This window comes from Somniosus microcephalus, chromosome 5 (assembly GCF_052327205.1).
Source record: "Somniosus microcephalus isolate GS21.2 chromosome 5, FLI_Smic_1.0, whole genome shotgun sequence".
Lineage (NCBI taxonomy): Eukaryota > Metazoa > Chordata > Chondrichthyes > Squaliformes > Somniosidae > Somniosus > Somniosus microcephalus.
Genome location: NC_140991.1, coordinates 24859848 through 24876894, shown reverse-complemented (window position 1 = coordinate 24876894; position 17047 = coordinate 24859848). Strand labels below are relative to the sequence as shown.

General features: G+C 51.5%; 1 protein-coding gene across 3 annotated transcripts in view; it reads right to left on the bottom strand.

Annotated features, from left to right (window-relative positions):
• Positions 1–17047, bottom strand: part of obscnb (obscurin, cytoskeletal calmodulin and titin-interacting RhoGEF b) — a 656492-nt gene that overhangs the window by 369499 nt on the left and 269946 nt on the right. For all 3 annotated transcript variants that reach the window (XM_085987453.1, XM_085987451.1, XM_085987452.1), the window contains 4 exons: positions 14454–14720; positions 10437–10703; positions 8207–8473; positions 7074–7340 (listed from right to left, as the gene is read on the bottom strand). In XM_085987453.1, coding sequence (XP_085843579.1) covers positions 7074–7340; positions 8207–8473; positions 10437–10703; positions 14454–14720 — 1068 coding nt within the window. The remainder of the gene's footprint in view (positions 1–7073; positions 7341–8206; positions 8474–10436; positions 10704–14453; positions 14721–17047) is intronic.

The following is a 17047-nucleotide window of genomic DNA, read 5'->3' as shown; positions in this document are numbered from 1 at the left end:
CCGAGCCCTGCCTCCTATTCACATCTACCGTCCTTCTTGCATGGGCCTACCGAGCGACTCCTACTCCCTCCTCCTCTTTTGCTGCTCTCTATTTATTTAATCTCCTCTTACTCGGCGAAAGATGAGTTTAAAAAAAAGAGGCCGCCAGTTGCGCGGCCGCCTTGACGACGGCACGCATTCGCACGGCCCCCGTTACCCCGGCAACGGGACACGCCGGCGGTCTTGAAACCACGCATGCGCACGGCCCGCCACCCCGTGACGCCAGCACACATGACTTTTAAAAAAATGAAGAGGCCGCCAGTTGCGCAGCCGCCTTGACGCCGGCACGCATGCGCACGGCCCCCGTGACGCCAGCACACAGCCTCGGGAGATCGCGGGGGGGGGGGCGAGCCTCGGGAAATCGCTGGCGGGGGGGGGGGGGGTGGGCGGGGGGGAGAGCCTCGGGAAATCGCGGGGGGGAGAGCCTCGGGAAATCGCGGGGGGGAGGGGGGGGGGGGGGGAGAGCCTCGGGAAATCGCGGGGGGGGGGGGGGAGCTTCGGGAAATCGCGGGGGGGGGGGGGTGGGGGGGAGAGCCTCGGAAAATCGCAGGGGGGAGAGCCTCGGGAAATCGCGGGGGGGGGGGGGGGGGGGAAGAGCTTCTCTGTCCCCCCCCCCCCGTCTCTCTCTGTTCCCCCCCCCCCCGTCTCTCTCTGTTCCCCCCCTCCCCCCAGTCTCTCTCTGTTCCCCCCCCAGTCTCTCTCTGCCGCCCCCCCACACCCCCAGTCGCTCTCTCTCTCTCTTCCAACAACATGCCCTCGAAAAAGCCTCGGCAACGCCGGGCTCACCCCAGCTAGTCTATATATATATAAAGCGGCTCTTCTGTCTGTCCCGATGTCTGTCTGTCTGTCCCGATGTCTGTCTGTCTGTCCGTTCTCTATACGTTTGACAGTTACAGAGCGTACCGATGCGCGCATCGCCTCAAAAGAAAGCTTGTGATTCCGGACCGGTCGTAGGCGTATTTACGTTTCGGCCGGACAAAAATCCCGCCCGCGGTAGCCGAAAAACGTTCAGCGTTCCGCTCATAAGCAACCGTGTGACGTCGAGGTCCACCAATCGGACGGCGGTTTCCTTCCTACAGTTGAGTGTCGAGTGACTCGACGATTGACCAATCCTACGCTTCGGTGACCTGACCGGTCCACCAATCGGTGCGTGTGTGGGCGGGCCTTATCCTTCTGAACCGAGGTGAGTGGCCGCCATCTTGATTTTTCACAATTTTTTCCCCCACACTTTCTGTGTGTTAGGGAACTAAGGTAAATATTTTAATGATGTGTTAGGGAATTAAATAACAATTTAATAGGGGGGCGGGGGGGAGAGCCTCGGGAAATCGCGGGGGGGGGGGGGGGGGGAGCCTCGGGAAATCGCGGGGGGGGGTGGGGGCGAGCCTCGGGAAATCGCGGGGGGGGGGAGCCTCGGGAAATCGCGGGGAGGGGGAGCCTCGGGAAATCGCGGGGGGGGGGGGGCGAGCCTCGGGAAATCGCGGAGGGCTCGCGCCGCCCGCACTGACCACGCATGCGCCACCCGCCCGCCCACAGCAGCCGTCCATCAGCCGCGCGATACGCGGGGGACCTCAGCTCCGGACCTCAGGCGCTAGGCAGGGGGAGGGGCCGGAGAGAGGGACAGAGGGGAGCGGGGGAGGGAGGGAGGGAGACAGGGAGCGGAGGGGAGGGAGACAGGGGAGGGGAGGGGAGGGAGACAGGGGAGGGGAGGGAGAGGAGGGGAGGGAGAGGAGGGGAGGGAGGGAGAGGAGGGGAGGGGAGGGAGGGAGAGGACATGACAGGGAGAGGGGGGACACACAGGGGCAGGGAGACCAAGCGCCCCAAAATTGCCCTCGCAACGCGGGGCTCCCCAGCTAGTTGACTATAAAAGATATTGCAATTTCAGTCTCCCAAAAAAGTCATGCTCATAACAGCACAGAAGGAGGCCATTCGGCCCATCGAGTCCGTGCCGGCTCTCTGTAGAGCAAGCCAGTCAGTCCCATTCCCCCGCTCTATCCCCGTGGCCCTGCAAATTTGGGCGCGATCTTGCCAGCCCTGGGGAGGTGGGTCTGCCGGGAAAATGGCAGAATGTGGGGCGGGTGCCCATCCCGCCCCTAACCAACATCTGTGCCATCTTCCCATGAGGCGGGCAGCCAACCCACGCCGGGTACCGTCTCCTGGAGGCGGGAAGGGGATTACAGCCACTTAACTGCCTGTTAACAGGTAGTTAACAGGCAGATAAGAGGATTATCCCCATTTTTCCCACACAAGTGCGGGCTTCCCGGATTCTGCGAACCTCGCCAGGGTCACCGAGATGAGCAGTGGGTCGGCGGGGTGCAAAAGTGCGCTATGAAGGTAAGTGATGGGTACAAGTGTGGAGAGGTGAGTGTATGAGGTAAGTGGAAAGTGTTAGAAAAAGTTTACTTACCTTTGTTTCTTCCTGCAGGCTTCAATTGTTGGGGATGCGGAGAGTCTTGCATCTCCGCGGCAGAGATGACAGATGGCTGCTGCATTCTCCAATGCAACAACCATCTAATTTCTGCTAAAGAAAGAGGTTTGATGAGTCTTGAATACAAGAACTCATCAAACTACAGAGAATGTCAGTGTTTGACAGCTTCACAGAGCAGTCAAACGATGACAATTCATCTGTCAAAAATTTTTTGAGAGATGAAACGTCATAAGCTGACGTTCTCTGTAACCGGCTTTGACTTAATTGGCCTGCTAAACCCGCTGGGCGGGCTTAACAAGGTCAATCAAGGGAAAATAGCAAGGGTTGGCCAGAAGGAGGCAGGACTAAAAGAGATTAACACAATAGTAAGGAAGGATATTAGCTCTGATGATGTGGAATCTGTATGGGTAGAGCTGAGAAATACCAAGGGGCAGAAAACGTTAGTGGGAGTTGTATACAGACCCCCAAACAGTAATGCTAAGGTTGGGGATGGCATTAAACAGGAAATTAGAGACTCGTGCAATAAGGGCACAGCAGTTATCATGGGTGACTTTAATCTACATATAGATTGGGCTAACCAAATTAGTAACAATACTGTGGAGGAGGAATTCCTGGGGTGTATACGGGATGGTTTCCTGGACCAGTATGTCGAGGAACCAACTAGAGATCAGGCCATCTTAGACTGGGTATTATGTAATGAGAAAGGATTAATTAGCAATCTTGTTGTGCGAGGCCCCTTGGGGCGGTGTGATCATAATATGATAGAATTCTTCATTAAGATGGAGAGTGAAGTAGTTGACTCAGAGACTAGGGTTCTGAATTTAAATAAAGGAAACTATGATGGTATGAGGCGCGAGTTGGCTAGGATGGATTGGGGAACGTTACTTAAAGGGTTGACGGTGGATAGGCAATGGCAAACATTTAAAGAGCGCATGGATGAACTACAGAATTTGTTCATCCCTGCTTGGGATAAAAATAAAACAAAAAAGGTGACTCAACCGTGGCTAACAAGGGAAATTAGGGATAGCATAAGAACCAAGGAGAGGACATATAAATTGACCAGAAAAAGCAGCAAACCTGTGGATTGGGAGCAGTTTAGGATTCAGCAAAGGAGGACAAAGGGATTAATTAAGGGGGAAAATAGAGTATGAGAGTAAGCTTGCCGGGAACATAAAAACTGACTGTAAAAGCTTCTATAGATATGTGAAGAGAAAAAGATTGGTGAAGTCAAGCGTAGGTCCCTTGCAGTCAGAATCAGGAGAATTTATAATGGGGAACAAAGAAATGGCAAACCAATTAAATACATACTTAGGTTCTATCTTCACAAAGGATGACACAAATAACCTCCCAGAGATGTCGGGGAACATAGGGTCTAATGAGAGGGAGGAACTGAATGAAATCAGTATTTGTAGGGAAATGGTGTTGGGGAAATTGACGGGATTGATGGCCGATAAATCCCCAGGGCCTGATAATCTACATCCTAGGGTACTTAAGGAAGTGGCCCTAGAAATAGTAGATGCATTGCTGGTCATCTTCCAAAATTCTATAGACTCTGGAACAGTTCCCATGGATTGGAGGGTAGCTAATGTTACCCCACTATTCAAAAACAGTGGTAGAGAGAAAACGGGGAATTATAGACCGGTAAGCCTGACATCGGTAGTGGAGGAAAATGCTAGAGTCCATTATAAAAGATGTAATAGCAGAGCACTTGGAAAACAGTGACAGGATCGGACAAAGTCAACATGGATTTAAAAAAGGTAAATCGTGCTTGATTAATGTACTGGAATTTTTCAGGATGTAACTGGTAGAATAGATAAGGGAGAACCAGTGGATGTGGTGTATTTGGACTTTCAGAAGGCTTTCAATCAGGTCCTGCATAAGAGATTAGCGTGTAAAGTTAAAGCACAAGGGATTGGGGGCAAGGGACTGACTTGGAGAGAGAACTGGTTGGCAGACAGGAAGCAAAGAGTTGGAATAAATGGGTCTTTTTCCGAGTGGCAGGCAGTGATTAGTGGGGTACCGCAGGGGTCGGTGCTAGGACCCCAGCTATTCACAATATATATTAATGATCTAGATGAGGGAACTAGATGTAATATCTCCAAGTTTGCAGACGACACAAAGCTGGGTGGGTGTGTGTGCTGTGAGGGGGATGCCGAGAAACTCCAATATGATTTGGACAGGTTGGGTGATTGGGCAGATGCAGTATAATGTGGATAAATGCGAGGTTATCCACTTTGGTGGCAAAAACAGGAAGGCAGATTATTATCTGAACAGCAATAGATTGGGAGAAGGGGAAGTGCAACGAGACCTGGGTGTCCTTGTGCACCAGTCGCTAAAGGAGAGCATGCAGGTGCAGCAGGCGGTTAAGAAGGCAAATGGTATGTTGGCCTTTGTAGCGAGAGGATTCGAGTACAGGAACAAGGATGTCTTGCTACAGTTGTACAGGGCCTTGGTGAGACCACACCTTGAGTAGTGTGTGCAGTTTTGGTCGCCTTATCTGAGGAAGGATGTTCTTGCCATGGAGGGAGTGCAGCGAAGATTCACCAGACTGATACCTGGGATGGCAGGAATGATGTATGAGGAGAGATTGGGTCGATTGGGCTTGTACTCACTTGGGTTTAGAAGAATGAGGGGATCTCATTGAAACTTATAAAATTCTAACAGGACTAGACAGACTAGATGCAGGAAGGATGTTCCTGATGGCGGGGGAGTCCAGAACCAGGGGTCACAGTCTAAAGATAAGGGGTAAGCCATTTAGGACAGAGATGAGGAGGAATTTCTTCACCCAGAGAGTGGTGAACCTGTGGAATTCTCCACCACAGAAGGCAGTTGAGGCCAATTCATTAAATATATTCAAGAAAGAGTTGGATATATTTCTTAAGGCTAAAGGGATCAAGGTATATGGGGAGAAGGCAGGGACAGGGTACTGAGTTTGGATGATCAGCCATGATCTCATTGAATGGCGGAGCAGGCTCGAGAGCCGAATGGCCTACTCCTGCTCCTATCTTCTATGTTTCTATGTTCTAAAACCCAACAAGTGGGAGTCCTGCCTCCAAAAGCTCCCCATTGGCAAAATCCAGCCCTTTAATTCCCTCAAGTGCCTATCCAGTCTCCCCTTGAAATCACTGAGTGTCTCCGCTTCTACCACTTCCGTCGGCAGTGAATTCCAGGTCATCACTACTCGCTGCATTAAAAAGTTTTTCCTTACATCCTTCCTCTTGCCAAAAACATTAAATCTGTGACCCCTAGTCCTTGTACCATCAACTAATGGGAACAGTCTTACCCCGTCTAGCCTATCCAAATCTGTCATAATGTACACCTCTATCAAATCACCCTTCAAAAAAACAAATCCAGCTTCTCCAACCTGTCCTTGTAGCTAAAATCCCCCATCCCCAGAACCATTCTGGTAAATCTCCTCTGCACCCTCTCAAGGACCTTCACATCCTTCCTAAAGTGTGGTAACCAGAACTGGACACAATATTCCAGTTGTGACCGAACCAGCGCTTTATAAAGGTTCAGCATAACTTCTCTACTTTTGTACTCAATGGGGGGAAAAAATTCAGTCGCACCCCCTTTGGGGCGCTATCTTCGCCGGGGCGTTAGTTTTAGTGCCCCGAAAAAATTAGCGTCCCCACAGCCGAAATTCATCTGTAGCGCCCCAAGAGGGAAGCGGGGCACTACTAGAAGCGCATGCGAGGAAATATCGCGGCACCATGTGCCGCAGCACATGCCACACCACAGTACTGCAGGCCATCCTCCCCTTCTTAAAGGGGAGGGGCCTTGCGCAGCGCGACCCGGGGCCCAGCTGGGCCACCAGGGATTGGAGTGCAGGCAAAAGAGCCCGGCACTCAAGAAAAGTGCCGGGCTCACGGAGCTCAGCCGGCACTCCGCTGTGGGTGGGGGGGGGGGGGCGGGTGGGCGGCTGCTCAGGAGGCCAGGTACAGCAGTGGAGGCAGGTGCTGGCAAGCGGCCAGCAACAAAAATGGCCGCCCGGCACCTCGCCTTTAATTAACGCCGCCCGGGCCACGGGTAGGTACCCCTGACCCCGTGGGATATCGCGTCCGGCGGAAAGTCACGGTGCGCTACCGAAGATCGCGGCCGGGGCACTGCGCACGGCGATGACGTCATTGCCGGAGGAACAGCGCCGCGGGGCGCTAACGGTTACTGCCGCTGCTAACCTCCCGCTGAATTTCGCAGGAGGCACTGGCAGCGCCGCGCCCGGGCGCTAGTTGCTTTGCGTCCCTCTTAGGGCGCTAACAGGAGGCGCAAAGCAACTGAATTTTTCCCCCATAACCTCTATTTATGAAGCCATATATCCCATATGCTTTGTTAACCACTCTCCTTATGCCCTGCCACTTTCAGGGACCTATGTACATTAACTCCCAGGTCCCTCTGTCCCTGCACGCTCTTTAAAACTGTACCATTAAGTGTATATTGCCTCTTCCTGCTCCTTCTGCCAAAATGCATCAGCTCACACTTCTCTATATTAAATTCCATCTGCCACTTGTCTGCCCATTCTGCTAGCCTTTCTATGTCCTGTTGCACAACTCCCAAGTATGAGAAGATGGACATACTAACTATTCATTAACAGTAATGGTTGTTGTCCTACCCTTCACTTTTAGCAAGCACATTGTCTGCTGATCCCCTGAATCGCAGGTATATTCTCCAGCATCTTCGACTTTTAGGCTATGAATAAGCAACTCAACACAGGAACCCTTTTGCTTCATTTCATGCTTCTCGTTTGGATGAAGTACCACAGATCCCTTCCTCCATTCCACTGGGGCATCTGGTTTTGTGATCTCACAGTTCAGAATGACAGTACCATCCTCTTCAGCTTCCTTGTTCTGAAGTTCTTGTTTGAAAAGCACAGGAAGGGCTAAGGGAGACAGTAATTTAGTTCATGATGATGTACTTCAGTTAAGATACAAAAATGATTTCTGAACACCCACAACATTTCAAAGAATCTCACTAAAAAAAAATGTTTGAGAAGGCTATTCACCATCAGGGTTCAGCCACCATTCTACAAAACTCTGAACTTGCGCTTATGGTTGTTGTCCCTAGAACCGCTGAATTAGATTACTCCTGGATGCTAACTGACAAATTGCTGCTTTCTTATGAGTTGATAATTTTTGTCAGCCTGAACTGAAGAATGTCACAATTTGCAATAACAGTTTACGTATGTCACAAAATCATACACCATATATGGTGTAAGGGAGTCAAGGGTTACGGGGAGAGGGCAAGGAAGTGGAGTTGAGGCCAAGATCAGATCAGTCATGATCTTATTGAATGGCGGAGCAGGCTCGAGGGGCCAAATGACCTACTCCTGCTCCTACATCTTATGTTCTTATGTAACTACATCTAACACAACTGGTGTCCTACCCATTCTTAATTTAGTTCCTAATGAGTGCATCACAAGCATTTCTTTATAATTCCAAATTTCTCTGCATAACTTTGTAAAAAGGTCAACGCAGTGCAGAATATTTCTTCCAATTTATATACTAATATATTTCAAATTAAAATAAATATAGAATACTGACTATATAACTATGTTGCAAGTTCCACCTACCAAAAAGTGCTGACTTTCATAATAATATGTGGAGCTATTTTGGAATGAAACAAAAATTAAACTATCATTTGAACACGGAAGCCATATAGACAGCAATTACAGATAAAGTGGTGGATGAAATCTTAAGAGAAGATGGACAACAAACTATTCGATAAGAGTATTGGTTGTTGTCCTACCCTTCACTTTTAGCAAGCCCATTGTCTGCTGATCCCCTGAATCGCAGGTATATTCTCCAGCATCTTCGACTTTTAGGCTATGAATAAGCAACTCAACACAGGAACCCTTTTGCTTCATTTCATGCTTCTCGCTTGAATGAAGTACCACAGATCCCTTCCTCCATTCCACTGGGGCATCTGATTTTGTGATCTCACAGTTCAGAATGGCAGTACCATCCTCTTCAGCTTCCTTGTTCTGAAGCTCTTGTTTGAAAAGCACAGGAAGGGCTAAGGGAGACAGTAATTTAGTTCATGATGATGTATTTCAGTTAGGATTCAAAATTTGAAACAAGTTTGATTTGAGGAAGCTATTCACCATCAGGGTTCTGCTATCATTCCTCAACAGCCTGAGCTTGCTATCATATAAACATAGTAGGAGCAGGAGTAGGCCATTCGGCCCCTTGAGCCTGCTCTGCCATTCAATGTGATCATGGCTGATCATCCAAATTCAGTACCCGGTCCCTGCTTTCTCCCCATACCCTTGATCCCTTTAGCCTTAAGAAATATATCCAACTCCTTCTTGAATATATTTAATGAGCTGGCCTCCACCGCCTTCTGTGGCAGAGAGTTCCACAGGTTCACCACTCTCTGGGTGAAGAAATTCCTCCTCATTTCTGTCCTAAATGGCCTACCCTTTATCCTTAGACTGTGTCCCCTGGTTCTGGACTCCCCGACCATCGGGAACATCCTTCCTGCATCTAGTCTGTCCAGTCCTGTCAGAATTTTATGTTTTAATGAGATCACCTCTCATTCTTCTAAACTCCAGCGAGTACAAGCCCAATCGACCCAATCTCTCCTCATACGTCATTCCTGCCATCCCAGGTGTCAGCCTGGTGAATCTTCGCTGAACTCCTTCCATGGCAAGAACATCCTTCCTCAGATAAGGCGACCAAAACTGCACACAATACTCAAGATGTGGTCTCACCAAGGCCCTGTACAACTGCAGCAAGACATCCTTGTTGCTGTACTCATGGTTGTTATTGGCATTAGAACAGCTGGATTGGATTACTCCATGCTGTTAAACTGACAAATTGCTACTTTCTTGCGTGTTCATTTATGCCAGCCGGAACTGAAGAACGTGAACATGTTCAATAACAGTTGATGTATGTCATAAAATCATATGCAATAACCATGTCTAACAAGACAACTAGGCCTAGAAATTCACTTGGGCGCGGGCAGCTCGCTCGCGCCCAAAAGTTAGCGCTGGGCGGGGAGGCATTAGCGCACGCCGTATATTCGTCTTCTGCGCCCCAATTCGGAAGCGGGCGCTATACCAGGGTGTGCCCGCCTCCGTTTGGGGCGCTGCAACTGAATATCGGCGCGCTAGTTGCCGCAGCGCCACCCGATGCGGTGCGGCAGGCTGCGGTACTGCAGGCCTCCCCCTTCTCTTAAGGGGGAGGTGCCTGCAACGGCCTGAGTCCCGATCGCGAGTGCCGGCAAAAGAGCCCGGCACAACGGAGAAGTGCCGGGCTCCACGGAAACCAGCCGGCAATGCCGCGGGGGGGGTGGTGGAGGAGGCTGGGGAAGGAGGTGCGGGCAGGCGGCCGCCGAAAAAGCGGCCGGCCGCACCTTCAGCTTTAAAGCGCCCCACTATGGCAGCAGGACGGCCCCGTTGGGGATCGGCGTGGTTTCGGGGCGTTACGGGCCACCGCGCACACCAATGACGTCATCGGTCCCGGCGCAGCGCTAACGGCTACCGCCGCCAATACCGCTGCACTCAATTTCAGCGCTACCACCCCGCCGGCGCAAAAGACCTCTTTAGACGCTAAGTGGGCGCAAGGCCCACTGAGTTTCTAGGCCCTAGTCTCCTACACATTCTCATTTTAGTCTCTATTGACTGCATCACAAGCAGAACTTGCCATTTCTATGTAATTCCAGACTTTCCTGTAAAGCTTCACTAAATGTTCAATGCAGTTCAGAATATTTTTAACCAATGTATATACTAATATACATATACTAATATATTTCAAACTAATGGGTGAAAAGAACACTAACTAGAAAACTACGTTGCTATTTCCACCTCCCAAAAAGTGCTGACTTTCATAAAATGTGGAGGTATTGTGATGTCAAACAAAAAAAATATAATTTGAACAAGAAATCTATATCGCCAAAAATTATGGATAAAGTGTTGAATAAAATCTTATGAGAAGATGAATAAATTAATCATCAAGAGTAACGAATGTTGTCCTACCCTTCACTTTTAGCAAGCCCATTGTCTGCTGATCCCCTGAATCGCAGGTATATTCTCCAGCATCTTCAACTGTTAGGCTATGAATAAGCAACTCAATACAGGAACCCTTTTGCTTCATTTCATGCTTCTCGCTTGGATGAAGTACCACAGATCCCTTCCTCCATTCCACTGGGGCATCTGGTTTTGTGATCTCACAGTTCAGAATGGCAGTACCATCCTCTTCAGCTTCTTTGTTCTGAAGCTCTTGTTTGAAAAGCACAGGAAGGGCTAAGGGAGACAGTAATTTAGGTCATGATGATGTACTTCAGTTATGGTTCAAAACTGATTTCTGAACACCCACAAAACCTCAAACAAGCTCACTAAAGGAAAACAATGTTTGAGGAAGCTATTCAATTTCATGGTTCTGCTAGCATTCCTGAACATTGTTCTTACGGTTGTTGGCCTTAGAATTGCTGGATTGGATTACACCTTGCTGGTAACTGACAAATTGCTACTTTCTTGTGAGCTGATAATTTCTGTCAGACTGAACTGAAGAATGTTATAATTTGTTATAACAGTTTAAGTATGTCACAAGACCATACACCTTAACTATGTCTGACGAGACAACTGGTCTCCTAGCCATTCTTAATTCAGTCCATATCGAGTGCATCACAAGTAGACACTCCATATCTACATAATTCCAGACTTTGCTGCAAGCTTCAGAGAAAGTTGAATGTTATTTAGAATATTTTTTCCAATGCATATACTAATATTTCAAACTAATATCACACTAATGGGTAAAAAAAATAGAACATTGACTATAAAAGATATTGCAATTTCAGTCTCCCAAAAAAGTCATAGTCATAACTGCGCCGAAGGAGGCAATTTGGCCCATCAAGTCCGTGCCGGCTCTCTGTAGAGCAAGCCAGTCAGTCCCATTCCCCCACTCTATCCCCGTGGCCCTGCAAATTTGGGCGCGATCTTGCCAGCCCTGGGGAGGTGGGTCTGCCGGGAAAATGGCAGAATGTGGGGGCAGGTGCTCATCCTGCCCCCAACCCGCCTCCATGCCATCTTCCCAGGAGGCGGGTAGCCGACCCACGCCGGGAACCGTCTCCTGGAGGCGGGAAGGGGGTTACAGGTAGTTAACAGGCAGATAAGAGGATTATCCCCATTTTACCCACACAAGTGCGGGCTTCCCGGAGGCTGCGAGCCCCGCCAGGGTCACCGAGGTGAGCAGTGGGTCTGCGGGGTGCAAAAGTGCGCTATGAAGGTAAGTGATGGGTGCAAGTGTGGAGAGGTGAGTATATAAGTTAAGTGGAAAGTATTAGAAAAAGTTTACTTACCTTTGTTTCTTCCTGCAGGCTTCAATTGTTGGGTATGTGGAGAGTCTCGCATCTCCGCAGCAGAGATGACAGATGGCTGCTGCATTCTCCGATGCAACAACCATCTAATTTCTACTAAAGAAAGAGGTTTGATGAGTCTTGAATACAAGAACTCATCAAACTACAGAGAATGTCAGTGTTTGACAGCTTCACAGAGCTGTCAAATGATGACAATTCATCTGTCAAAAATTTTTGAGATAAAACGCCATACGCTGACGTTCTCTGTAACCGGCTTCGCCTTAATTGGCCTGCTAAGCCCGCTGGGCGGGCTTAATAACGTCAATCAAGGGAAAATAGCGTGGGTTGGCCAGAAGCCAATGGAGGCGGGACTAAAACCCGACAAGTGGGAGTCCTGCCTCCTAAAGCTCCCCATTGGCAAAATCCAGCCCTTTATTTCCCTCAAGTGCCTATCCAGTCTCCCCTTGAAAACATTGAGGCCTAGAAATTCACTATGGCCCCACCAGCTGCCTAGCGCCCAAAAGTTAGCGCTGGGCGGGAAGCCTATAGCGATCGTCAGATATTCATTGTTAGCGCCCCAATTCGGAAGCGGGCGCTATACCAGGGTGTGCCCGCCTCCGCTTGGTGCGCTGACACTGAATATCAGCGCTCTTGGCGCCGCTGCGCAGCGGCAGGCTGCGGTACTGCAGGCCTCCTCCTTCTCTTAAAGGGGAGCTGCCTGCAACGGGGAGATCGCCGCTGGATAGTGCCCGGCAAATGAGCCCGGCACCGCGGAGAAGTGCCGGGCTCGCGGAAAGCAGCCGGCAATGCCGCGGGGGGGGGGGGGGGGGGGGGGTGGGGGAGGGGGGAGGGGAGAGCCGGGGAAGGAGGTGCGGGCAGGCGGCCGCCGCAAAAGCGGCCGGCCGCACCTTCCGCTTTAAAGCGCCCCACTAAGGCAGCAGGACGGCCCCGTTTTCTGGTCACTGTTTGCGGCCGCTTCGGAGGAGGCGGCCGCAACTAAATATGGGGGATCAGCGCGGTTTCGGGGCGGAACCGGGGCACTGCGCACTACCGATGACGTCATCGGTGCCGGCGCAGCGCTAACGGCTACCGCCGCCAATACCGCTGCGCTGAATATCTGCGCAAACTCATTTTTGGCGCAAAATCATCCTTTAGGCGTTAACTGGGCGGCAAAGCTGGCAGCCGCCTTAATCAATTTCTAGGCCTGAGTGTCTCCGCTTCCACCACTTCCGTCGGCAGCGATTTCCAGGTCATCACTACTCACTGCGTTAAAAAGTTTTTCCTCAAATCCTCCCTGTATCTCTTGCCCAAACCTTAAATCTGTGACCCCTAGTCCTTGTACCATCAACGAGTGGGAACAATCTTTCCCCATCTAGCCTATCCAAACCCGTCATAATGTACACCCCTCAACCTCCTTTGCTCTAATGAAAACAAATCCAGCTTCTCCAACCTGCCGTTGTAGCTAAGGTGCCCCATCCCCGGAACCATTCTGGTAAATCTCCTCTGCACTCTCTCAAGGGGCCTTCACATCCTTCCTAAAGTGTGGTGACCAGAACTGGACACAATACTCCAGTTGTGGCCTAACCAGCGCTTTATAAAGGTTCAGCATAACTTTGCTACTTTTGTACTCAAAGGGGGGAAAAATTGAGTTGCACCCCCTTTGGGGCGCTAACTTCGCCGGGGCGTTGTTTTTAGCGCCCCGATAAAATTAGCACCCCCCACAGCCGAAATTCATCGGTAGCGCCCCTAGAGGGAAGCGGGGCGCTGGAAGCGCCCTGCCTCCCTCTTGGGGCGCTACGAGACAATATCACGGCGCTACGTGCCGCAGCCCATGTCGCACCCGCAGTACTGCAGGCCATCCTCCCCTTCTTAAAGGGGAGGAGCCTTGCGCAGCGCGACCCCGGGTCCCAGCTGGGCCACCAGGGATCAGAGTGCAGGCAATAGAGCCCGGCCCTCGAGAGAAGTGCCGGGCTCACGGAGCTCAGCCGGCACTCCGCAGGGGGCGGGGGGGCTGCAGAGGAGGCCGGAGACGGCAACGGGGGCAGGTGCTGGCAGGCGGCCAGTAACAAAAATGGCCGTCCAGCACCTCGCCTTTAATTAACGCCGCCCCAGCCACAGGTAGACCCCCCTGACCCCCGTCGGATATCGCGTCCCGGCGGTAAGTCGGGGGCGCTACCGTAGATCGCGGCCGGGGCACTGCGTACGGCGATGACGTCATTGCCGGTGGTGTAACACCGCAGGGCGCTAACGGTTACTGCCGCCACTAACCTCCTGCTGAATTTCCCGGGAAAGCAATGACAGCGCCGCGACCGGGCGCTAGTTGCTTTGCGCCCCTTTTAGGGTGCTAACGGGAGGCGCAAAGCAACTGAATTTTTCCCCCATAACCTCTATTTATGAAGCCATATATCCCATATGCTTTGTTAACCACTCTCCTTATGCCCTGCCACTTTCAGGGACCTGTGCACATTAACTCCCAGGTCCCTCTGTCCCTGCACGCTCTTTAAAACTGTACCATTAAGTGTATATTGCCTCTCCTGCTCCATCTGCCAAAATGCATCAGCTCACACTTCTCTATATTAAATTCCATCTGCCACTTGTCTGCCCATTCTGCTAGCCTTTCTATGTCCTGTTGCACAACTCCAAGTATGAGAAGATGGACATACTAACTATTCATTAACAGTAATGGTTGTTGTCCTACCCTTCACTTTTACCAAGCCCATTGTCTGCTGATCTCCTGAATCGCAGGTATATTCTCCAGCATCTTCGACTTTTAGGCTATGAATAAGCAACTCAACACAGGAACCCTTTTGCTTCATTTCATGCTTCTCGCTTGAATGAAGTACCACAGATCCCTTCCTCCATTCCACTGGGGCATCTGGTTTTGTGATCTCACAGTTCAAAATGACAGTACCATCCTCTTCAGCTTCCTTGTTCTGAAGTTCTTGTTTGAAAAGCACAGGAAGGGCTAAGGGAGACAGTAATTTAGTTCATGATGATGTACTTCAGTTAAGATTCAAAAATGATTTCTGAACACCCACAACATTTCAAAGAAGCTCACTAAAAAAAACAATGTTAGGAGAAAGCTATTCACCATCAGTGTTCTGCCACCATTCCTCAAAACTCTGAACCTGCGCTTATGGTTGTTGTCCCTAGAACCGCTGAATTAGATTACTACTGGATGCTAACTGACAAATTGCTACTTTCTTGTGAGTTGATCATTTTTGTCAGCCTGAACTGAAGAACGTCACAATTTGCAATAACAGTTTACGTGTGTCACAAAATCATACACCATAACTGGTGTACGGGAGTCAAGGGTTACGAGCAGGGGGCAAGGAAGTGGAGTTGAGGCCAAGATCAGATCAGCCATGACAGGGAGAGGACATGACAGGGAGAGGGGGCACACACAGGGGCAGGGAGACCAAGCGCCCCAAAATTGCCCTCGCAACGCGAGGCTCCCCAGCTAGTGTTCTTATGTAACTACATCTAACACAACTGGTGTCCTACCCATTCTTAATTTAGTTCCTAATGAGTGCATCACAAGCATTTCTTTATAATTCCAAACTTCTCTGCATAACTTTGTAAAAAGTTCAACGCAGAGCAGAATATTTTTTCCAATTTATATACTAACTAGCTGGGGAGCCCCGCGTTGAGAGGGCAATTTTGGGGCGCTTGGTCTCCCTGCCCCTGTGTGTGCCCCCTCTCCCTATCATGTCCTCTCCCTGTCCTATCCCTCCCTCCCCTCCCCTCTCTCCCTCCCCTCCTCTCCCTCCCCTCCTCTCCCCTGTCTCCCTCCCCCACCCACACCTACCCCCTCCCCTCCCCTCGCCCACCCCCTCCCCTCCCCTCGCCCACCCCCTCCCCTCCTCCCCCGCTCCCCTCTGTCCCTCTCTCCGGCCCCTCCCCCTGCCTAGCGCCTGAGGTCCGGTGCCGTTGCGATAGCGGCCGTGCGGGGCCTAGCGCTTAAGGCGCGGTTGGGTTCTGAAGCCGGGACGGACCGGAGCGGAGGTCCCCCGCGTATCGCGCGGCTGATGGACGGCCGCTGCGGGCGGGCGGCGCATGCGCGGTCAGTGCGGGCGGCGCATGCGCGGTCAGTGCGGGCGGCGCGAGGCGGCCCGCGGGGAGCAGGCAAGGGCGGCTTGGCGGCCGTTAGCGAGTGGGAAACTTCGGGCGGCCCGCCCGCGCTCTGTCCGCGACACCGTGATACCTGAGAGGGGGAAGTAGAGAGAGACAGAGAGGGAAGAGGAGGAGAGAGAGGGAAGAGGAGAGAGGGAAGAGGAGAAGGAGAGAGAGGGAAGAGGAGAAGGAGAGAGAGAGAGGGAAGAAAGAGAGAGGGAGAGAAATTTTTTGAGCTTCAGGCCCCGAGTCCCCCCTGCGCGAGGGTAAGGAGGAGGCGGGGGGGGGGTTGCTAAACACAATATAAAACTCAAATAAATTGTTAATTAATTCCCTAACACATAATTCAAATATTTACCTTACTTCCCTAACACACTGAAAGTGTGGGGGAAAAAATCGTGAAAAATCAAGATGGCGGCCACTCACCTCGGTTCAGAAGGATAAGGCCCGCCCACACACGCACCGATTGGTCGACCGGTCAGGTCACCGAAGCGTAGGATTGGTCAATCGTCGAGTCACTCGACACTCAACTGTAGGAAGGAACCCGCCGTCCGATTGGTCGACCTCGACGTCACACGGTCGCTAATGAGATGCTAATGAGCGGAACGCTGAACGTTTTTGGGATACCGCGGGCGGGATTTTTGTCCGGCCGAAACGTAAATATGCCTATGACCGGTCCGGAATCGCAAGCTTTCTTTTGAGGCGACGCGCGCGTCGGTACGCTCTGTAACTTTCAAACGTATAGAGAACAGACAGACAGACATCGGGACAGACAGAAGAGCCGCTTTATATATATAAACTAGCTGGGGAGCCCCGCGTTGCGAGGGCAATTTTGGGGCGCTTGGTCTCCCTGCCCCTGTGTGTCCCCCCCTCTCCCTGTCATGTCCTCTCCCTGTCCTATCCCTCCCTCCCCTCCCCTCCTCTCCCTCCCCTCCTCTCCCTCCCGTCTCCCTCCCTCCCTCCCCTCGCCCACCCCTCCCCTCCCCCACTCCCCTCTGTCCCTCTCTCCGGCCCCTCCCCCTACCTAGCGCCTGAGGTCCGGAGCTGAGGTCCCCCGCGTATCGCGCAGCTGATGGACGGCCGCTGTGGGCGGGCGGGCGGCGCATGCGCGGTCGGCGCGAGCCCCCCGCGATTTCCCGAGGCTCGCCCCCCCCCCCGCGATTTCCCGAGGCTCTCCAC